This window comes from Prinia subflava, chromosome 2, assembly GCF_021018805.1.
Source record: "Prinia subflava isolate CZ2003 ecotype Zambia chromosome 2, Cam_Psub_1.2, whole genome shotgun sequence".
Lineage (NCBI taxonomy): Eukaryota > Metazoa > Chordata > Aves > Passeriformes > Cisticolidae > Prinia > Prinia subflava.
This window is the reverse complement of record NC_086248.1, coordinates 20,191,680-20,216,128: the sequence shown is the minus strand read 5'-3', so window position 1 is coordinate 20,216,128 and position 24,449 is coordinate 20,191,680. Positions and strand designations below refer to the sequence as shown.

Below are 24,449 nucleotides of genomic sequence, written 5' to 3'. Positions count from 1 at the left end.
AGCATCCCATCTTGGATGTTAGATACACCTTGTAGATGAGCTGAACTGTCAAGCTTCACGGAATGTAATTGCATGTCATTGCATTGTTCTTTTTTCTCATATCCCTACATAGCTTGAATGTTTTTGGTAAAAATGAGGGGGACTGGGAAAATGATACCCTGCTCAGGTGCCATGGAATGTTTTATAGTGGTTAATTACTCTCTTTCTTCCTTGATTTTAATCTTTTGGTAGCTGCTAAACTGGTATCCCAAATCTGGGAATCTTCTCTGCAGTTAAGTGATCCCTATTCAGAGGATTTTAAAGTTAATGACTGAACAGCTATTCATTTTCCACAGAACTAGAATATGTTGTGCACACACACAAGCTCTCTTGACTTAATTCAAGCCTTTGGTCTCTGCCGTTTCTATCAATGGTTTGGGGTCTTGGAGCTTTCAGCTGATTCCTTTTTATTTTGCTTGTGCTGTTTTGCCTGTGGGGCTTGATGATTGGAGGCTTTGTTTTTTTCTGAGGTCAGTGTATGTGTGTATGTGTGTGTGTGGCTTCTGGTTGTATTGGGAGGTTTAGGTCAAGGTTAATAAATGTAATTATCCTTGGAGGTTCTGTGTATTGATTTCCATTTACTCTAACAGGGGCCTGTACTCAGTGCACCATCATCTCTACTGAGTACATCTTGGGCACCCAGGGGCTCCTTGGCAGAACTGGTGTCTTGTGTCCATGAGGTCTCTGGAGCGACACCTAATCTGCAGGCAGAACAGGATACCTTGCATGCCATTGGGCATCTTAAATGCAGACTGAATGTTGCCCTGGTGGCTGCAATACAAACTGCATGCCGTTGTTTTTGTGAGGCTTGCAGAGCCGTGACCTGAGAACGACTGTGTTAGGCCAGATAAACACAGAGTGAAGACCTTTGTTCATCACTTTGGTCAGCTGAGCAACTCCTTCAGAAAGAATCCAGAAGACGCAAACTATGAAACTATCCCGTATGGTTAAAGGAAAGGTAAGCTGTGTGGGGAATGGTTTAAGAGAAAGAACAGCTCCTAGCCTGAAGTTATCATCAGTCTTCCAGCTGCTAGCTGGTAAGAACAGCAGTCTAGCTAACATTTTCTGTCTATAGCAGTTTTTTAAAATGCTTTTACACTCCATTGCTCTGGGTCCTGATAAACACAGTCATCTCTTTTTCAAGAATCGTTCTTTTTAGGTGGTTCCCTTGAGGATCTCTGGTCAAGAGTATCCAGCCATGATTAAGGGAAGAGGAGATGATCCATGCAATGGGATTGTTATACCCAACTAGGCAAGGCCCTCCACAGTTTGCCCTAGTTGATCCTGCTCTGAGCTTTGGGATTAGACTGGGTGATGTCTGGAGGTCCCTTCCAACCTTAACAGTTCTGTGATTTTTATGATTATGTTGTAAAGTAGCTGTCCTGTTGTGACCTTCATAGGAAATGTGGTACTTGCAAGATAAAAGAGACTTCAAGGATTTACTTGAAGTACACTCAAGTAAATACTCTCCATCTGAATATTGGAGAATAATTTTTCACTAACAGAGATGAACTGAGCATTTTAATGAAGCCTTGTCCATATGTTCTACATGCGGATTATCATTCTGTCTGCTCTTTCTGTCTTTTTTCATTCTGCTGTACTATCTTTCCTTCTGCTGTAACAGAAATAGCATATTAGCACATCTTGCACATGGGATGGCTTCAGAAGAAGTTCCTGATTCTTCCCTTTTTGGAAAGTTTCTGTTTGTAGGAGAGACAGAGACCAAGTAGGGCAACTTGCAAGTTGTGCTATTTCATGGAGTTCAGTGCTCCCAATGCCACTTTACTTTGTTCTTGCTGCCCAACTTCGACTTAAGTAGGCAGGAGGCAACCAAATGAGAGATGTAGTGGGGGTACTTACAGTATGGGTGACAAGTAGCCAGAAGTATGTGGCAAGCATTCTCCACAGAAATGTTTTTGAGGAAGCCATGGCTGCACAGGAACATTTCTGATGTTGTTCAGAACTTAATTTGTTTAGCTCTTCAGCATGCTTTTGTTACAGTCTGTAGTCCTAACTGAGTTTTAACTCATGCTAAATCCTGTTGCCAACCCCAGAATATTCATAAATCTGCAGTGCTATTTGGGTGTGTTTGTGAATAGTCTGCTTATGAATGTAATATGAATTCAGTCAAGGTGTCGACTTAATACATAGGTGCCAAAAATGAATTTATTTGAAGGAGGCTCCTTACTCTTCTTGCAAAATTACTAGCAGAAAGATTATGGATGTGCACAACCTGTATTAGTAGCCAGCATTTTTTCTGCATTGTATTTCTTGGAGTTACACTTTGCTTTCTTTATGTGATGTCAAACTGTAGAGACCAGGTGCTTTTTCAGTTTTCTGATGCACTTGTAGTTCACTATTTCTAAACATCAGTTGTCAAGAATTGGCCGTGGAACTAGTTTGATAACTATTGCAGCTTGTTCTCATGTCTGAAAGTACTGGCTCCTTTTTGTCACTGAGGAGTTCCTGGAATGTCAAGTGTTACAGTGTATCTTCAGCTCATCACACAATAGGAATATTTTAATAGTGCTGCATGTTTTCAGCTGGAAAGTGTTTTGATTTTTTTTTTCTGTTAAAATTAAATGAAAAGCTTAATCAGAATCAAAAGACCACATGAACCCTACAGTTCTCACATTAATTATGCTGACAGGAAAACATTGTCAAGAAATAACCATATGGTTATTAACTTGACTGTGCTGTGGCTATGGTGAGAGTAAGTCTTGCTCCATTTTGAAACTCTAATAGATAAGATACATTTCTGGTAGTAGATATTTTTGCTTGAATTTCCTTTATTGTTAATTTTCTGTTAAGAGGTAGTTATTTTTAAGGGTCTGAGCAGTTCTTACTAAATGGACTGATTTCTGATGCTGAATAGTACCAGAGACATCAGATTAAGGGGAGGTTTTCAATAGGTAAGAACTGCTCTATAGTATCAGGCAATACCATTTTCCTGTGGTTGAGCCAATGCTTATGGCTATCACACTATTTTTTTTTTCCAAGTAATTGCAGCAATAAAACCCCCTGGAAAGAGCTTCCTTTGTCATCTGAAAATTTTTTTGGTAGTGCAGTTCTGACTGTAGTTAACTACAAAGGAGGGTGCTGCTTTAGAGCATGTAAAGCTGCTGAGGATGGCAGAATTGGTATTCCTTGGAGCCTGATTTCTTTGTTCACTTATACTGAGGACCGCTCTGTTAAAAAGGTTTTGGGCTGGAGACAGATTTTTATTTTATTTTTTATTCAGATTAGAATATACTTAGGATTCCAAATCACTCAAAATAAGTCAGTCAGTTTTTTCAGCACTCTCTGGCGGTTCCAGGGATGTTAACCAAATCCGCAGATGATACAAAACTGGGAGGCGCTGTTGGCTCCACCTAGGGTAGGAGGGCCCTGCAGAGAGACCTCAGCAGATTCAGAGGGCTGGGCCATCACCAACCGCAGGAAGCTGAACAAGGGCTGGGTTCTGCACCTGGCACGGGGCAACCCCGGCTGCACAGGCTGGGGAATGAGATCCTAGAAAGCAGTGCCAGGGAAGGGGACCTGGGCGTCCTGGTCAGTGACAAGCTGAGTCTCAGCCAGCAGTGCCCTGGCAGCCAGGAGGGCCAACCCTGTCCTGGGGACATCAGGGACAGCACCACAGCCAGGCAAGGGAGGGGATTGTCCTGCTCTGCTCTGCACTGGGGCAGCCTCATCTCGAGTGCTGGGGGCAGGTTTGGACACCACAATATAAGAAAGATATTAAGCTATTAGAGAGCATCCAAAAGAGACCTATAAAGATGGTGAAGGGCCTTGAGGGGAAGCTGTAGGAGGAGCAGCTGAGTTCACTTGGTCTGTTCAGCCTCGAGGAGACTGAGGGGAGACCTCACTGCAGTTACAGTTTCCTTGTGAGGGAAAGAGAGAGATCTCTTCTCTGTGGTGACCAGTGACAGGACCCAAGGGAATGGCCTGAAGTTGTGTCAGGAAAAATATAGGTTGGGTATCAGGTAAAGGTTCTTCATCCAGAGGGTGGCTGGGCACTGGGACGGGGTTCCCATGGAAGTGGTCCCAGCACCAAGCCTGACAGAGCTCAAGAATCATTTAAACAAAGCTCCTGGGCACATCTTGAGGATGGTCCTGTGCAGGGCCAGGAGTTGGACTCAGTGATCCTTGTGGATCCCTTCCAGCTCACCTGACCTTGTGGTTTTTCATTCACCTGAGGAAGGTGTCCTGCTGGGATTCATTGCTTCCTGCTGTCTTCAGAAGGCTTGAAATACATCAGGTTTCAAATGAGGACCTTGTAATCTCTAAGTATTAACACTGCTCACTTCTCTTTTGTTACAGTTATTGGAAATTACTGGTTAAGAGATGGCTTGTGTCAGTGCTGAGATGCTCTGACACAGATGTGAAAACCTTGTAGGCAGTAAAGAACTTCCTCACTCCACACCTTGCTGCTTCTTCCAGTGTCTGCTGAAAGCTCTAGCTAAGTGGATGTTGCTTTGGTGAATCTATCACTGTTCCTGATCTAGATACTTCTTTCTGAGCAAAAGAGATTTTTATCAAAGAATCTCCTCAGTATTCATACTCTCCAAGGCAGGCATTCTATCAGCTTGCTTTCTCAAGCGAAGGTATTAAAGATGGAGAGAGCTCCCCATGGGAATTAGAAGGAATGAATGTATCCCAGCAAGTCTCATCTTGCTTTCTGAAGTAATGCTACTGTGTGTGTGAGTATAGTCCCTCAATTTTAAAAATGGAAAGGAAAATGTGATGTAATTTGGGGGGGAGGAGATGACTAGGGGAATCAGATTTCAGGACGAGGAGCACAAAATCTGGAGTACTTATGAGGAGGCTGCTCTTCTCTAGCAGATTTGGGATGTATTTCAGTATGTCAGTGATCATTTGCTTTGGAAGAATAGTTCCCTCAGTACAAGTGCTTGAATGTTAATCTGTGTACTGGTTGTGGATATGCTAGAGTCAGTTCTCTTTATAACAGCTCCTGTGGTGATGTGTTTTCTGTATTTGTGGTGAAAATAGTGTTGATGACTCAGGCGTCTTTTTGTTATCGTTGAGCAGTGCTTACATGGAGTCAAGGTCTTTTCTGCTCCCCACCCCACCAGCGAGAAGGCTGGGAGTGCACAAGGAATTGGTGGGGACACAGCTGGGACAACTCACCCCAGCTGACCAAGGGGTATCCCACACCATGTGGTGTCACACTCAGCATAGAGAGCCAGGAGAGGAAGGGGGAAGGGGGGCACATTTGTCTTCCCGAGTCAACATTGCATGTGGTGGAGCACAGCTTTTTTTTGGGGATGACTGAACCCTGCCTATCCCAGGGGAAGTGATGAATGAATTCCATGCTTTGCTTGTGTGCGTGATTTTTGCTTTACCTATTAAACGGTCTTTACCTTAACCCATGAATGGTCTCAGTCCTATCTTTCTGGTTCTTTCCCCCATTCCATGTGGGTGAAAGTGACTGAGCAGCTGAGTGTGACTTGGCTGCCTATTGGCATTAAACCATGACATTTAGTAATGGCTGTACTGTAGTTTATTAAAAAGCTGTAGTGTTAGTAGCGGCATTTGGGGAAAGGATTCAGGAGAACTTGCTTTAGAGACAGAGAACTGCAAAGGGCAGTCAGCTTTGTCTCATTACACTGGTTGTTTCTGTCTACTTTCTTCAGCTGAGGAGAAGAATTGTGAATTTTTGTCTTTCTAGCTGTAGGCTAACCTGGAACCTTATGAGAACGCACAGTCACTCGTCCATGTCTCTCCATCTGGAAACTGTAGTCATAGCCCATAATAAAGCATTCTCTCACATAGTTACATGAGAAAGCCCTACACGGCTTTTACATGAGAAAGCATAGTTGCCGAGGTACACTGGAGGTATTGTTTGTCTATTAAGGACTGGTGGTTCAGGGAGGAAGGGCTTTTTTCAGTTGTGAAGTAGTTTATTGACAAGTTATGTGACGATAAAATCTTTTTCTGCTAAGCTGCAGTGGGATGCATTCTTCTTACAACAATTCAAGTTCTTTTCTCTTGGCAGAATTATTTCATTATGAATCTGCAGCAGGTTGCTTGTGTAGTGTCTACAGAATGTATATTAAATTTGAAGTTGCAGTTTAGCTAACATTTTTCTCCAAATATTTTTTCCCACCCCCACATCATGCAATGTCTCCTTGACCACATAGAATTCATGAAACTAGAAATGTTGCTTTGCAATAGATTTTTTTTACTAATATTTTATACATTAGCATAATGTCTTTTATAAGTTATTGAAGTATATATGTATATATATATAAAAATCAATGATTTTGTTAATGAGTAGATTATTTGCATATATTTCTTTAATTAAATGATACTTGCATTTGGCTAACGGAGCAGATTGTCAGTGTCGTCAGAAATGGGCCCATAAGAAGAAGAGGCGTATAAGAATACTGATAATTCTGTAGAAATAACTGGTTACCATGTGTTTCTGTTGCTGTCTACTTCTAGTTTTTCTGTGTGATTAAATCGTAGCTTACTGATTTTAATGAGTAATTCAATTGCGGTGCCTCTGTGCCAGAAGAGACCTGCATTTTGAGCAGCCTTATGACACTTGCATAGGAAGATTCTTGTTTTAAAAATTAAAGTGTGTTTAGTCTGTAAATGTACTGTATTAATTTATTGCCAAAATGTAGTCAAATAGAAGACTTTAAATGTAACCTTGCTAGTGAACTCTGGTGTTTTAAAGCTGTTTTTCTGATTCGGGTTTTGAACTTAATATATTTATTTTCAGTTTCACCTGTGAGAGCTAGACTACTCAAAACAGACTTCCATGGAATATGAGGGAAACTGTCTCATATAAATTAGGTGTTGGGGTTTCTTAAGTTTAAAGTATTTTTAAAGCACTGCATTTCTTCCTGTTAAAAAAAGTTTTCTTACCCTGCAGTGTTCTTGGCAAAATTACTGAAACGACTCTATGGTGAAACTTCATCTTCTCTTGTTCATGCTTCAAGTAGAGAAGAGGAAGTGAAAATTCTTGAAAATCTTGGATCAAAATCTAAAGAGAAGAATTTGGATAATGTTCAGATTTCATCAGCAGATGCTAGCACATCAGCTAATACACCCTGTGAATCATTTCAAGGTGAGACTGCATTGTCATTTTTCTGATAATACGCTTTTAAATATAACTGTTTTATTTTAGAACAGTGTAGTATGTCTTGTTTTCATCTATTGATACCAACAGATGAATTTGAGTACTGGTGGTACTTAATACCTGGAACGCTTGAGGTCCTATGAAAGTCAAGAAATAGTCTCGGTGTATATGTTGGATGCAGCATTTAGCAATAGCCAATATGAAAGCTCAATGTGAGCTGTAATTGTCTTCGATATGTCTTTTAAATAGTGATACAATGACTTTTACTGGTATAGCTCTGCTCAGCTTAGAGGTAAAGATGAAGATTGGTGGGAATACATGATCCTGCTCTCATGCTGCAACAGAAACCCCATGGGGAACACAAATCCAACAGAAGGCAAATATTAATTCAGACTGTTAGTCCCTTGAAAAAGAGCATTATGTTGTGTGTGTTTATGCAGTGAGCATTGCACATGAATACTTGAACAGGTAAGTAAAAGACCTTTTTTTTTTTTTCAAATGAATTGTAGAATATGAATGACATGCCAAAAGATGGAGCTGGAAAATGAGGTAGCTGTGGTATTACTTGTGGGTAAAAGGCTCTGTGCACAGGTATAGAATAAGTATGAATTGCTTTGTATTCATCTAAAACCAGATTTTGCCATAACTAGAAGGCTGATAAACTGACTTGGAATAGAAAGGTGTTTCCCAAGACTATAAAAAGCTTTCTGCAAGGGAGATGGTCAGCTATCCTTCTTACTTGCTCACAGGGAAGAACTGGTTGTGGATGCGATCTGGGGCCAGAGAGTAATGTGTGTAAAGAAGTGAGCAGAATGATCAGTAGAGTTAGAACTGTGTGCTACATAATAGCAGATGTTTGTCTTGTTCAGGGATCTGCCTGGGAGGATTAAATGTGAGAGGCTTGGTCTGAATTGCAAAGGAGCTCTGAAGAGCTGGTTGAAGAATAGCCTCTCTAAACACAAGAATGGCTTATTTTGACATGCAGAAAGCTAAGCATATGTGGCAGGATGCCTGAGTGAGCTCAGATGTGTCTGGGAGAGCAGCAAAGGGAAGGTGAAGGAAGGCTCGCTGGGACAAGGTAGGCACAGGAGCTGTGTCATCACTGTGGAAGCAGTCCCACAGTGCCTGGCAAAGAAGAACAGAGCATCTATTAACAGGAACCAGATTCAACCAACAATCCAGTGACACTGGGCAAATTAATAGTGACAAGGCAGGTCTGAGGTCAAGCCAGAATGTCAAGTCTGTGTCAGTGTGTGCATCAGTTGGTCTGAAATACCCCTCTGGTCAGTTTGCGTCACCTGTCCCAGCTGTGTCTCCTCCCAGCTGTGTCTTCTTCCACTCACCCCACCTTCCTCACCAGCATGGCAGTGCAAAAAGCAGGAAAGGCCGTGGCTCTGTGCAAGCCCTGCTCAGCAATAACAAAAACATCTCTGTATTATCGACCCTGTGTTTGGCACAAATCCAAAACACAGCCCTGTACCAGCCACTGGGAAGAAAATTACCTCTACCCCAGCTGAAACCAGCACGCCATTACTGTAATAGAATGTTGCATGGAAATTTCTACTTCCGTAGTTCTATATGATTAGACTCCATTTGGTTTTTAAGAACAGTACTTCTGGTACTTCTTTTGTGTAGTCAATAATGAAAAGCATATTTTTCAAAAGGTTGATAAAGCATTAAACTTATTCTGTACAATGATATGTGATAGCATTAAGAACTAATGGTCTTTTCAAAACAGGTAACAGGCTATTTATTTGCTCTATAAAGGTGTGCTAATTATAGACCAATACAGAGTAATTTCTAAAGCTAAAACTATCTTCATTTGTAGTGAATCTATACCATTCCTTATAAATTATGGCCTGGCAAAACTCTCACTGAAGTGGGAGGTGAGGGGGAGAGTTTATTTGACCTTTTGATTTCTAACTTCTCTGATTTGTTTATACCTGATCCCTAATGCAGTGTTCTTCATGGTAATGAAAGAAAAGCTTTTTATTCAGAATCCTAATACAGGGAAAATACAGCTTATGGGATAGGAAACATGGAGTAAAAAAAAAACAGGCTTATATTTAGGATTTTCACAGCAGAGCAGCAAGGCAGTTTTTGAAATTAAGAGAAAACTATAATTGAGTTTGTTTTCTGTTGGAGACACACAATCATTGTTTTCTGGTTGTGATTTTACTGAAATTTAAGGAGTTCCTGAATTTACATGTGGTAATTTTATAGCAGTGGACACTGAAAGTACATGTTTAGAGATAGGTAGAAGGTTTGAACTATAAACTCTGTGGCCACTGTGAAGGAAAAACATAAAAACATAGATTAAATTTTTTTGATCATAAACTGTTTTAAGTGACTTCTTACTCACAGACCAAAGATTATGGGCATAACTACAAGACAGCTGATGATTTAAGTAGCAGTAGTCAAAGGTGGGTAATTGAAAGCAACAATGGAAAATAAGGGATTTTTCTTTTGTAGATACCAACTCTTTCCTAGTTTCAAAGTGATTATTTCAGTCAAACAAAACACTACTAAAAATGATCTAGTGTCAATAAAAGGTTGAGAATTTCTTTAAAAATCAACTGTCATGGTCTCAATTTTCTAGCATTAAATAACAGATTTTACTATAAAATTCATCACAGTGTCTTATTTGCATTTAACAGTTATTCTCAGGTTGTGAAAATACCATTACCAATTTGTCTCAGCTAAACCGCCACCAGCTTCCCTCTGCGAGATTCTGATCTTTATTGGAATGCAATTTGCAACATTCCCTTTAAATTTTATGGGCAGGTCTCTATTGTCCTTTCAGATGCAGACTTTTAAGATCATAGTTTTATATCCTGTAAATATGTGCATATTTTCAGACCAGGTTGAAGTTCAGATGCTTAAGAAGTTGGAACATCAGGACCTATGTTAATGATTGCTTCTCATTTAATTTTGGATAATTAACAATTTAGTATCAGAAAGGGTTATCCCATAAAGCTCCTCACATAACTGGAGGTGGAAGACAAATTCTGAGGGACACTGTCCTTTGTAACTATAGAGAGGCCTTCTGAATAGTGTTTGCATTTTCTTCAGGAAGGTGGTAGACATGGAGAAAACGTGGAGGTGTCATGCTTCTTCTGGACCTCAAAGAAGAAGAGTAGTCGTATCTTTTTACTTGAAAAGAGAAATTGTTGATTTTTTTAAAAACAAACCACCCAAAACAAAAATACCACACATACATACAAAAAAAAAAAAAAATCTACAAAACCCCCCCTCAAAAAACCAGCCAACCCAAAAACCAACCAACTAAACAAGTGACATACACAAATGAAAACAAAGCACTTGCCTGTGTGCACAATTTCAGTTCTAGGGCATAAGTAGTAATATATACCTTCCCTTTTGATTATAGTTGTTCTAAATCAGACTTTTTTTCCCCTTTTGTACCAACATACTTAGTGAGAAAATGAATGCAACAAAAGTAGGGATTCCTATTGCCCAGGACAATTAGAAAAGACTTTCTACATATTTCTACCCTTGAGGAAATTGATTAATCCATTGCAAGAGGTATAGTTCTTAATTTCAAAAGATGCAATAAAAGATTTTTTTCCTACTTCAGCATAAAGTTAGAAGGTCTAGATTACCATCTTTATTACCTTAAACCATCTAAAAGTTACACACATGTAATGAACCTAATTCTTATGGCATGCAATGCATTAAAAGAGAGCAAGCGGAGAGTTGAAAGTTCCTAAAATAAGAGAATGTTTTCCTTAAATGAAGGATATTTTGTGAATATGCTTCCAAATGCTGTATTAAAAATGATTTAAAACTCGCTGTATCATAAAAAAAGAAAAGTGTCTGGCAAAAGACTGAGCATTTCAAAATATAAATCACTTACATGGTTATGGGCTTTGGCTAAATTTTGTCTCAAGAATTGGTTTTGTTGGTTTTTGACCTTTGTTAGGGCCAGATCTACTTGCAATAAGGATTAATATAATGAAAAAAGTTCTTGTGAGGTCTGCAGCTCTGTGATTTCTCTACTTTTTTGTTGATGTTTTAGAACCTCAGTAATTATTTCTAATAGCTTTGTAGTATATATTCAAAAGCGACACAAATGCTGCCAACTAGAGATTTGCCAATTATGGAATTGGCTTTTTCATAGAATCACAGAATGTGTCAGTTGGAAGGGATCACATTGGGTCATCTGGTCCAGCCTCCCTGCTCAAGGGTCATTCTAGAGCGCATCGCACAGGATTTCACAGCCTCTCTGGGCAGTCTGTCCCAGTGCTCAGTCACCCACTCAGGAAAAGATCTTCCTCATCTTCAAGTGGAACTTCCTGTGCATCAGTTCCTGCCCACTGCCTCTTGTCCTGTTGCTTAGCACCACCAAGAAGAGCCTGGAAATGTTTTCTTGACACCCCATGCATTAGATACTTACACATATTGATGAGGTCCACTCTCAGGCACCTTTTCTTGAGGCTGAACAGGCTCAGCTCCCTCAGCCTTTCCTAGTACAAGGAAATGGCCTCCTTAGTCTCTGACTTTTTTCTTGGTCAGAATTATAGTTACTTTTTATAAGACTTGGGATTTACTGATCAGTATTTAGTATTTATCCTTATAAAATGAAAATTTCAGGCTTGCTGGAGAAGGATAATTGCATTCAAATGAAATATATAGTGTTCAATTTGTCAGTATAAAGCATGCTGTGCCACTTTTGATTTTTGCTTTTTCCCTAATTCTGAAAAAGGAATTTGAAATGCAGGGAGCATAGCCAGGGTTTTGGATCTTGTGGAGACAACTTACTAAAATTTCTTCTCCTTCATTTATTTATTTAAGAAATAGTGAGAAATGTTACTAAGCTGTTGCTAGTAATAGGTTTTAGTTTTCTAAAAAAACTGGAATCCATGTTATGCTATATGAATGGACAAAATGCAACATACTCCTTATTCATTAAATAAAAATGTGATATATCCCAGCATTGTTACCCTATATGAGGAATTCATGTCAAAAATCAGTACAGTTGTGTGATTACTTTGTGTTATTTGTTCCACTGAAGTTACTGATGCTGACAGTGTACTGTATTTAAATCATCACTGGGACTGCATCCTTCCTCATACTAATCCTGTCTTCCTACAGCCATTGTACTGCAGAAAACTTAAGCTAGTGACAGAAATGCCTAGAAGACAAATCTTGTCTAAAAATATGCATGAACTGCCCTGCCTTTTACTTGATCAAATTGATGAAGTGCTTATGGCTGAGAAATTAAATTCTAGTGGTACTCAATGCAATAAACAACTTTAGAGACTTGTTAAACAATTCAGCTTTCTTTAGTTAATTACTTTGAAAAGCTGTCTATTGTGAATAGCTAAAGAGCAATGGAGATTATAATTATTATACAATAAAGTGTTGTCACACACTCTTACAATCTTTTCTGAAGGGTTTAAAAATTCTCTTACTACATGGTACGTTGCAGTGCTGTTATGTTGTGCAAATGGGACAGAAGATCCAGGAGTAGAGTGTTTGGCTGAAGATACCAGCCCCTGGTGGCTGTGGTAAAAATGGTGCCCAGCCAGTTTTACATGCCAGTATAGCTACATGCTTTAAAGGAATACAGAAATCTGGGACTTAGGTGAGAAGGGAAAACAATTCCAAAACCCCGCCTAAAAAACCTAACCAATTCAAATCCCACAAGCGAAAAAAAACAACCCACCCTCTATCTGCTCAGACTGAGTGGGCTCATGTATAATATCTCTAACTTCTGTTTGTGACAGAAACAGTTCTGTTGTTGTCTCCCGTTCCTCTAGCAATGTTTTTGTGTGTTTTGGAGGGGTTGTTTGCTGCTGGTTGGCAGATTCCCAGCTTTTCTAGTGTTCTTATGTATAGATGTTAACTCATTCTTCTCTTCTCCGTGCCCATTTCAAACAGCTTCGCTGTCACAGGGAGAGCTGCTGGGCTCCCATGTGAGTCCCCAAAGCAATTCAACAGGGAACTCATCTAACACAGTGAAGCGCTTACCTCGGTAGGGTAGAGAATGCCAGCTTGAGCTCTGAGTGTTAACAAGCTCTAAACCCAACCTAGTCAACTGCAGGGGAACTAATTGTCTTGGTAAAGGAAATGGAAAAGTGGCTTGTTTAAGAACTAGATAAAATAGCCTTGCTTCACCTAGGGAATGGCTGATAGTGCTACACTGAATTGAATTGAGCTGCAGCATAATAATTTTGTGTTCACATTCCTGCTGTCCGCCTCGACTCCTTGTTTGAAATAATTTTCATTGATGACAAAACAAGTTGTGTGAGATACTATTGCTCCAATTTACACTGGGGAGTTTACACTTAAACTGCTATTGTAAAAATCATAGTTATTCAGAGTCAAATCCCATATTCTCTGCTGTTGCACAAGCTTACTTTTTACTTGTGTTTCCTGTCAACTCTACCCTCTAAAAATTATTTGAAAAGTGGAAATATTTAAAGCATGAGCTTGGTACGGAACTGTGTTCTGAGCAAATACTTTTTCATTGTGCTTTTCTTTTGTGCTTTGCATTGTTTTTTACTCAAGTGAGAGTGGACTGTTACCAGTAACTTCTAGTTATGGAATAGAAAATGTGAGTTTAGAGAGGCAAAAGCTTTAAAACCTTAAATTTTGTTTGCTTTTACTCTTATGAGCACATCTGTTCATTTTCTGGTCTTGTTTCAGGTGCGTTCCAATAATGACATAATCACTTAATCAGTGAGGATAATTAAATAATTGCAACCTAGACATGGCCTTTTAGATTAACTGTTGTTGCATTTAATTTTTTTTTTTTAGGATTGATTAACAGGGGTATATTTGGCTTTTGAGAAGTGTGTTGAACAAATAAGATTTGCAGCAGGAGAAGTAATTGAGCTGAGTACCAGCATAACATAAAGATAGCCTTATGTTCCTGTTTATACAGCTAGAAATCTTAAGCATCTAATCAAAATACTGCATGTAGTCATATACCAGAGCATATAAGGGACACATATACCATTTAGCTGTATAGTTTGTTTCATCATTACCTCCTACATTCAACTTTCAGAAAACAGCAACATTTTAATTCTGCCATCTGCCTGTAGTCAGATTTGCCTCTGAAAAGTGTTCTGTTTCTTGCTTTCCTCAATGAGTGGTTTTTCCATGCTTCACTCCGACTTGATTTTATGCTTAGTTTTCATTATTTTTCCAAGGAAATGTGTATGGTTTAATGGTTTATAGGTAAGAAGCAAAAACTTCTTCCCCAGATCATGAGTGAGAAAAGAGTAAGGGTTTGTACTTAATCAGTTTTTTCTCTGTGACAAAGAATGTCTGCTACTCCTAATGAAGCTGAGTTATAGTGGTAAGTGCTGTCTCCAATAAAATGAGCTATAATACAGCCTTTCTACGTATCTAAAATATAAACTTAAATCTAAGAGTTAGTGTACACGTGGGAGACAGTGAGGGAAATAAATGTGAGCTCTCTTGTTCCTTGTTTTTTATGAATTTCCATTCCTATGCTTGGGCCTTGTGAAATATCTTTATTGACTTCAGTTTCCTTTTGAAGTTTTTGGTTTTCAACAAGCTGAAGGAAAACACCATGATGAGGAAGTACTTCTGAGGACTTTCTGATTTTATTTTCTTCTTTCAGTGCTCTAGTCTAGTGTCCTCTAATCTAGACTTTCTCTTTGCAATGAACTGAAGAACTTCTGGGAATGTGAAGTGTCAGAAGGGAAGTTGTAATGAACCAGCTTGAGTTTCAACATGCTACCAGGCACAAGTGGTATATACCCTAAGAACTGGGAGCAGTCTTCTGTAATATGGCTAGGATTCTGAAAGATGATACCCTGGGAATGAAGTGAAAACATGCTTTGCTTGAATATCAAAGGATAGTGGACTTGGTTTTATGTAAACATAGCTGAAGTATCAGAAATTAAGGTCAATCAAAAAATTCAGTACTGCTGTCTATGCTAATATGTTGTGACCATTAGTATTATAAAAAAAAGGACTGGAATGAAATAAGTGTATTGTACTGCTTCCCCACAATGTTCTCCAACAGTTGCTGTTTAAGGATTTTCTAAGCCAGATGACAAAATGTATCTTTTTAATTATAAGACTTTTTTCTTTTATTTCTTTATTGTTTAAATGTATGTAATTGTGCAATTTTGAATAGAACTTTAAATTTAGACATTTTACTTGGCAAAGAGGGAAATACACTTCTTTCATAAAGAATAGCAGGCATCTTCAGAATTATAAAATTTAAAAACTCTGAACTTTGCAGAAGAAAAAAGCTTTTTCAGAATTCTGTTACATGGATTGGTGCTAATAAAATATATGACAGTAATAACAGTGTATTTGAGATAACTGGATATCCAAAGGTCATTCAGAAAGCTTTTTTTTTTCCTGGTATTTAGAAAAATATGTAAAATCTTTGGAAGGAAAATATATCATCTTCTACCAAGAAGTGGCTTGAATGACTGCCCTTGTTTCTTCCAATAAAGTAAGGATCATGAGGTAGAGTCTGTAGTGACTGGTAGAGTCTCCTCTTTTTTCTGTTTTCCACCCAGTGTGACTTCTCTAGTATTGAGGGAGAGAATCCTGTTGAAGACTGTGGTCAAGCAGTAGGAATTCCACCCTCCAAGCAAAAGGACTGTGCTTTCCAATTACACAGAAGACTAAAAGTTTCTGTCTTTGTGTAAAGCACTCTAGTTTGTGTGAGATTGGAAGACAAGCCTGTGCTAAGTCAACCTGGGAACAGAGGTTGCTTGTACATAATGTAACACCTCATGTCCCTCAGGTTACTTTAATGTACCTTATCATGGCAGACTGGAATAGCTTGATGTCCAGGAATTTGGATATTATCTGAAAAAAATGGGGAACACATTGGGAAATGGGTGGTATTTAGGTTCACTCGATTTGTTCATGATGAAGGATATTTTGATGTCTTCACATTGATCAACAGGAAAAGTATTTTTCAGTACCACAGTTCAGGAGGACACTCAGGGTGTGTGCAGTTAGTCACTGATACCACCTTTGGTACACTTCAGTTTGTGAAGGTTTTGAGGGAGACGACTCTTGCCCAAAATTTGTGTCCTGCCTTTATAGGTGCTTGTCTTGCTAGTCAGTGAAGGGGAAAGTTACTGTGTGCAGATAACGAGGTGTGTATGTTCCTTGGGAATTGTCAGAGTTTTGGGGTCATAGTCTCACTTGTGTGCAATAAAAATGAGGAATGGCTGTAACAGGGTCATATACCAGCTTACATAATAAGTAAAAATTATACTTTAATACAAAATTTTGAAGGGAAATGTCAGACCTCATTCGAGCCTTATTTTTGTCCTGGTCAATATGTATTGTAACACCACAGAAAATGCCTACTACCAATCATGACTTTTGTAGAGGTATGACACTGAACTACTCAGACCTTGTATTGGATTCAGCATCAATTCCTCATTTCCTCTGTATGATGGTTTAGGAATGCTACTCTCAAATTTAGTATTCCCACTAAAATGAAAAACCACAAGCTACCCCCTCCCCTGCTCCGCTGGGAGACAAAAGGCAGAGATCATAGGTCAAGATAAGAACAGTTTACTAGAAACAGCAATGAGATAAATCAAACAGTAACAGAAACATAATGCTAATAACATAATGGACAAAGAGAGGGACACTGAAAAACAATGACAGACAGCTCCTCTGCCTAACACCCATCCCCTGTGACTGGAAAGGAGCACCTTTCTTCATGGAATGTGGGGTCCCTTTTCCCAGCCCTTGGAGGTGACTACGGTGGTGCTGAGTACCAGTGATTGGTGTCCTGGCCGTGTCCTCTGGGCACAGCGCAGGGCAGCCCAGAACTCCTGATCACCTGATCTAGGGCTCAGCCTACCCAGCAGCTGTTCCTACAGGTGTGTGCCACTGCACCTGGCTGCTGGGAAAAGGAATTCACTGTCCTGGCCACAACTAGGACACTGTGCTTTTCTATAAGGACCTATTTTGGGAGATGAGCTCTTTACATCTGTTTGGAAAAGGGATAACTGGGTGTTTCCAAGGGGTAATTTTGTGGAAAAGATCACAGTCTTGGTAAGATTGGGCTAACTTACAGTTGTTTTGGGAGAGCTGCAGGCTTTTCTAGTTTGACTTGGGTTCTCTGTTTGCTCTTATGAGTTCTGCCCTGTGGGAACTTGGGTGAGTTATCAAAGCTTTCTGAGTTGCAGAGATGCACTTCACAGGTAAGACAATGTTTTTGTTTAAATGAAAAACTGTACAGGATACTGATGTCCAGTCACTGGCAGTGGGACCTCTGTGAGGGGAGGCCGGGGATGCCAGCAGTTGGGGTTTTTTTGTAGCTGTTGGGGTTTTTTTTTCGTGAAATAAAACTTCAGAAATGGGATTGATGACTTTTAACTAGTAAAAGGGGAGCATTCCTTAGTATTTCTAGTATGTAGTTGTATTATTAATCACAAAAGCCTCTTTATGTCACAGTTTTATAAGCTCAGCGATTTTCTTTGCAGCAATGTTTGACTTTATTACCAACTCATCTCTTCTTGGCCTAAGGAGACTTTGGTCCGAGGCTGCAAAAATCCATATGTAGATATGGTAACAGTTTGGTTTGACACACTTGCACAGGATTAGCAAAGACTAATTCTTGATCTATGAGCTTGCAAACTTCTTAAAGATGCATCTGGTGTGCATGAATTTGTAATTTGGAGACTCCCATTTAAAGAGGTAAAATTAAAAAATATAGTCATGAGTCATCCTTCATTTCCATAGAAGGAGTTGTAACTGTTCTTCCTTGTAGGACTGTGTTACAGATGGTCCCTCAAACTCTGTTATGTGTAACTATTTTGTCTGGGAGGTAATTATCCCGATATAGTTACTGCTTATATGATTAAAAGATTCAAGTTTTTCAAGACTGTTGTAAATTAAATTTAATGTTTTCCTGGTCATCTTTGCTTTACAAAACCTAAATAAAAATGGAAGAAAGGGGAAACTTAAAATCCTTCAGAAGGGTGTAACTTAAACGTTTACACATCCTTATTATTTTAAGCTGTCACTAATTAGCACTTCATCATTAATCAGCCTGAAGGGGGGAAAAAAGTCAATGCAAGTACTGCCAGTTCAATGATTTGGCATATCTACATGGAAAGGATCTGCTGAAGAATTGTTAATTTTTAAACTACTTTTTCCAAATTGCGTAGTTGCTCTTCACCTTTCTGTATCTCTTCTGTATTTCTTCATCTTCTTTATCTTTCCCTTTATTATCCCTCAAAGTAAATATCATCAATACTGTAAACTTTCTGCCTCATTCAAGAAAAAGACAATATTATTTTAATGTGTTTTCAAAACAAATTGATTCCCTCATGATGAAAACAACAGTGGTGTTTTCAGAAGTACTTTGAGTGTTCAGAAATGTATTTTATTGTTTTTCAAATTGGCTGTCAGAGAAATGTCAGTGCATAGTTAAATTCCGTATTAGAAATATAGAAGTAATTCTCTTTAGGGATCGATCAGATGCAACCCCATTTTAAATATTTAGGAATTAGTCCAGCCTTAGTTGCATGTAGCTGCATCTCAGTGATCGACTTGGCTCATCTGGGATCTTCTAATACGTTTGTGGTTTAAAGAGGTTGATTATGTCCACCTGCCAGAAATGTTTTTTATTGTATATAATTTTAATAGTTCGCTCTGTGTTTTAAAGGGACACATTGCCCCCAGGAAGGGTAGGCTAGTGCTGTGTCCGTGCTGACTTACAGAGCTGGCTGAGTGTTAAAAAAACCCACAAAACAACAACAAACACAACCAAAGAGCCCAACAATCCAAAATAAAAACTTGACACTGAGCCATTTAAAACTACATTGGAACATCTGGAGACACCCTGAAAGCCTTCTGGAAAGGCTTTTTTCTCACTGCGGTTGATCTCTGTTGTTGTCAGTGCTCTGCTCAGAAATACGGTCTGGTTTTGTGTGGATGGAGCAGAGATGTGTCTCTGTCACCTCTTGTCTGGTGAACAAGTGAGGTTTCTACTGCTGCTCTTGCAGGTACTTCTAAATACCTTTCAAAGGGGAAGGAAATCAAACAAAACCAGACTTCTGCCATGACCACAAATAGTTTCCTATGCAAGGAGCTAGCTGGAAAGCTGGCCCTTGGCACTGCCCCTCCTGCCCCAGAAAGAAGTAGAGCAGGATGAGGAGGTGAGTCCTCTGGGGCAGGCACTGCTGAGGCTTAGTCAAGTGTGACTTTCAAACTTGCTTTATCTTTGCACCCTTCAGAGAAGCATAGGATTCTTCTGTTGCTTCTGTCACTTCCTAATAAACTTGTATCCATCCATCCATCTTTTGTGAAGCAGTTCGTAAAAAAATACTGTCTGCTCATGCTGAATGGGGAAAAAATGTTTAAAGTCTCTCTTAAAATATCACTGTAAGTGGAAGCTTCTTCTGAAGATAGGGGAGATTTACCTGATACAACAGAAGAGAAATGCTTCTGGTGTAAAGAACTACCCCATAGAGTATTTGTTTATTTGTAGATGCTACAAAATTTGGTGCAGTTCTGTTGATCATAGGATATATTCAGTGTTCTACACCTGACCATCAGTAAGGATTTGTGAGATCACTTACTGCTGTAGTTGGGAAAACATTCGAGAAAATCTGTAGTGAGACCAGTATTGAGCCAGATGCTTTGGATTTTCTGTTTTGCAGGTAATGATGATACAGTTATGTCTCCAAGAAGAATTTACACAGTTGGTCTTCCTCCAGAGGGTTGTGTTGCAGTTACTCCAGATGCTCTTAGCAATGCAGTTTCTGAAAACTCCAGCAGTAGTGCTGACTCAACAGGTAAATTTTTTATGGTTGTTACTGTGATGAGTTTTTCAGAAGAGGAACTTCTTAGCAGCTCTTACCAAGTAGATTTAGACTGCAAGAATAAAGTATTTAAACCGTTGCTGCCAGTGGGTGTCACTATTTTGCAACATAAGCAAAATGAGGATGTACATCCTTTGGGTTCATGTCCACTGTTTGGGGTTTCTAGACTAGCCATGCGGTGCCACAGATCTTACTGAAGTAACGTAGAACCTAACTGAGGACAGTCTTTAGCTCCTCCCACTCAAGTGACATGCTTATTCATATTATGCCTGCTAACAGCCTTATTAATTTAAGGATAAATGTTAGATAAAACTGTTTTACTAAGTCTGCTCTTGATGTTCTTGAGGAATTAGGTAAAGGCTTAACAACCTTTCAAATTTGCCTCTCTCAGAAAAGGCATTCATCATTGGAGTTGGTAGGTGGGAGGTATCAATCCTTTAATGGTGAAAGGCTTTCTGAGGAGAAACTGTGACCATATAATCCAGAAACAATATTTGATGTCATCAAAGGATACAGGAGAAGAAGCACAGAATCTGTAAAGTGGATTCTAAGTTGACCTCAGTTAAATACATGGTTTTCTGAATGACATTGCCAGAATTCAGTGGGTGCTGTCTCTGGAAAGAAGTCCTAAGCTTAGACAAGACAAATGAATTTCGTTTTTTCAATTGCTGTGTTCCTGTGGATATATCTTTGTCCAAAATTGTGTATTACTGTCATTGGCCGCTAGGGATGTTCTATAGCAAAGAAGATACCCAGGTAAGGCAGCTGAAGTAAAACACCTGATAAGCAGCAGTTATTAAACCACAGTATCATTTTCAGCCTGGAGATTGCCTTAAATGCAAGGAAAATCTGAGCTATAACTGGCAGATATAGAAAGGCAAATTCTGCTTGTCTTTGCAAACAATACCCATGGGGTGAATTTTGAGCTTGGAAATTTGTCCTACAGTCTGTTCTGAGCTCCAGTCAGAAACTGAGTACAAGTAAAGCTATCAAAGTACCTCAAGGGACTGAAGCAAAATACAGCATGACTGAGGGCACATCAAGAATATTCTTCTTTCATGTGCAGTGGTTTAAAGACCATTTTTTAGTGTCAGATAAGTAACTTGGTCAGCGTAACATAAGAGTAGATATTGATAGTTTTTGGATTATGAATGGAAAGATGTTCTAATTTAGAGCTTCTAGGTTGTGCCCTTCTGAGTTAGGTAGGATTCCTGTTTGGAATCCAGAAGCTGTTTCTAGGTTATCCTTAACTTTGTTTAGTTGCAGAACTGTCTTTGGACAGTTCACTGGATTTCTTGTTCCCAGCATGTCTGATTCAAGCTGCTAATTCTGATCTTGAAACACCTTTTCCCTCCTTCCATGCCATATAATTTGTTAATTATTTGATGTACTTTTCTTTCAGATATTAGAGGAATGCTTCTTCTCTTCTGTGTTTTGCTGATAAGACTAAAAGAAGTCCCATAGTACTTTGTAGGTAAATTCAGTTTTATACAGGGACTTTAGTTGCTTTTAAATAAAACACTAGCATACATACTTGAACACTACTGCAAATACGATATAACCTTATTAAGGCATTAACATGGAACTTCTGTGGCAAATTTACTCATCTGCTGTTTAAAATCTATGAATAAATCAGATTATGTGTGGTGCATATTAGACATTGCAATGATACATTATTATACATAGTTCGTTTCAGCTCTTTTTAGGTGTGACCTTTTTCATAGCATCTTTTTAATCATATAAACTCCACTACTACAAATAATGTAGTATTTGAGTTTCTTTATCCTTGAAGAGACTAGTTCTGTATCAATGTTTTAGATATGTTTTCAAATTATTCAAGGGTGTGACAGTAGACAAAAGTTACAAGAAACAGTTCATTAAAAATTTCTTCTACTTTAATTCCACACCAGTTCATTCATGTATACAGTTATCTCAGTGATATTACAATAAATACTGTTTGTGTAGGGCTTCTTAACTGTAAATCAAAATGTTTAACAGTACCCAATTTATTTATTTTAAATAAAAAGAGTTCAGAAAAGAACTCAACATGAAATAAACTCAACTTCTTTTGAAAACAAAGGAGTTTAAGAACACTCACAACTGCTTTTCTGAACCTTATATCTGAAAGAAAAAGCTGTGAAAAAACCTGCAAATCAGGCTGTCTTATAGTGCCTTCTGTCAGCTGCTCCTGCACTGACTGTCCAGAGTCTTGTGGCAACTTCTGTGAGAATATCCAAGGCTTATAACAAGACTAATTGAGGGAATTGGGGCAGTTTGAGTACAGATTCTGCATTTGCAAACTAAAAATAATAAAATTCTTTCCAGTTTTGTTAATTTTTTAATAGAATAACAAGCCTATTAAAGGATTCTTGTGAACAAAAATCCTATCTAATTCATTACTTCATTAAGTATGCCTGAATAATGAAAGGTGCTACAGTACAGCTCTTAGTATAATAGCTGGTGTTTTAAGCTGCACAGATGCACCAAATCATATTTCAAATCATAGCATAAATAACTGAATGACATTGATATACAGATGTGTAGATTTTCTTTTAAAACTTGCAGAAAAGAATTTACTGTTATGCTTTCAGCTACTTTTATAACTCTTACTTTGAGGTTTGCTTCTCTTTCCTTCTTTTGTTAGATTTGTTAGAATGGTCTTTCCTTTTCTAGTAAGGGTGGCATTGACTTGCAGGTTGAAAACTTACTTCTAAAAGAGTTATTACTTTAAAAATTTGGTTTCAGTAATTCAGCAAGGAGGGAGCAGTTTTAATTATGTGGTAGTTTGGGTTCTTCTGTATTTCTAATAGTTAGGCTAAGTATTTTTAAATTTGTATTGATGAATTCCTCTAGTTAATTTTGGAGGTTCCGGTTTTAATTCTCTGCCAGTTTGGATGTCACTGTTTAGTATAAAAACAATATATCTTCACATGGTAAAATTATAGGTGATAGCATCCTGTAGTTTAGCTTTGTCCTTGCAGAAATCAGTGTATCACTCCCAGTTTGTGAACAGCAGACTTTTCTGAGCCATCAGCAGCTTCAGGAGTTCTCATGCCCATGTCATCATCAGAATGCAAGCTGTAGCAACGACACCTCTGTTGAGCCTGTTACTATAACATTTTCCAAAATGTTGTGGTGTTTAGAGATTAATCAATAACTTGGAAGGAGAGATGCCTGCGAGGTTAAGGAACTTTCTTCTCTACAGCCTGTTTCTTCTTCAGCTTAAGTGCACTTGACATTTTGAAATCAGTTACAGTGAAAGATGCCACAAACAAATAGAGATGTAGGACAGCTATAGCTGAAGAATTCTGTACTTCAGATGTCTTTTCCTTCAATGTCCTCGTGGCGGACCTTGTATTTGTTGATGGATGCAATGACATGCCTTAATAGATAAAATCACCACAGTTTTCTCTCTAAAATTGAGTAAGATTAAATACCCATTTTTAATTTTAGAGTTCAGATAAAGTATTTAATGATTTGTTAAATCTGACTTACCTTTTAGAAAAAAAAAGAAGTCTAGATCCAGTAAAGTTCATATGTACACTGACATTGTTAGGGGTTGATTGCATCACTGGAATTACATTAAAAGTTTAGAAAAACCTAGATCAACTTCTCTAACACTGCTTTGGAAAATTTTTGATTTGTGTTCTATCTGAACAGAAGATTTCCTTTTTAAATGACATCTGATTTAAAAGTTGTCAAGAATCCTAGTTACGTGTTTAACTTTTTAAGGAATTAAGTGTATACTTGAAGGAAGATGCTTGCTGATGTACTTGCATTGCAAAGCTGACTAGTGTGCAATGCAAGTACACGCTTTGCTTTGCCATCTTGGAAATACTTCTAGTATACTGAATATGGTATAAATTATAAATATTTAAGGTGTAGCTTGGGCAGGCACTTTGGCAAACATCTTCAGACTACCAGTGTCCTGGAGCAATGTTCCAGCCAAATTCTGTGCTCTGTCAAGCAGCCAGCTAGAATGGAGCAGTCGCTTCTCTTGATTTCATAGCAAACAAGTCTGAACCTCCTGAAGGTGAGTGTAGAATTTAGCAAGAAATTCACTGCTGTCCACTGAGGGTTTTAAACACAGGGCTGGACTATCAATTGAAGCTGTAAAGATGACTCACTAATTTAGGTTTACATACAATGTAGAAACCAGTCATTTCTAACTACCATTATCTGCAACTGTTTATATTTTCTAAATGCCAGTATATTCACAAGCATATGGGACATTATGAGTTTTTAATGTCACTGAAGTCTTCAGTATTTCTTGTGATAGTTTCTGACATTAACATGTTGGTAGACCTCACCAAAACAAACAATGCAACAAAACAAACACTCCCCACCCCAAACTCCCAAAAAACCCTCTGAAAAATGGCTTTGAAAGCCAGATGGCAAAGAATTCTGCCTCAGATATTTAGCTCAAATTTGTGTTTGGTGCTAGGAAAGCGTGTAAATGCTGAAAATGTTTTAAGGAAAAAAGAATACATGGT

General features: G+C 38.5%; 1 protein-coding gene across 3 annotated transcripts in view; it reads left to right on the top strand.

Moving 5' to 3' along the window:
- The window catches only part of ERICH1 (glutamate rich 1), a 61,965-nt gene that overhangs the window by 8,334 nt on the left and 29,182 nt on the right, over window positions 1-24,449 (top strand). For 2 of the 3 annotated variants that reach the window (XM_063389324.1, XM_063389323.1), the window contains exons 2-3: window positions 6,938-7,132; window positions 19,795-19,929. In XM_063389324.1, the coding sequence (XP_063245394.1) occupies window positions 6,938-7,132; window positions 19,795-19,929 (330 nt within the window). The remainder of the gene's footprint in view (window positions 1-6,937; window positions 7,133-19,794; window positions 19,930-24,449) is intronic. The other variant, XM_063389325.1, reaches the window with a different exon arrangement.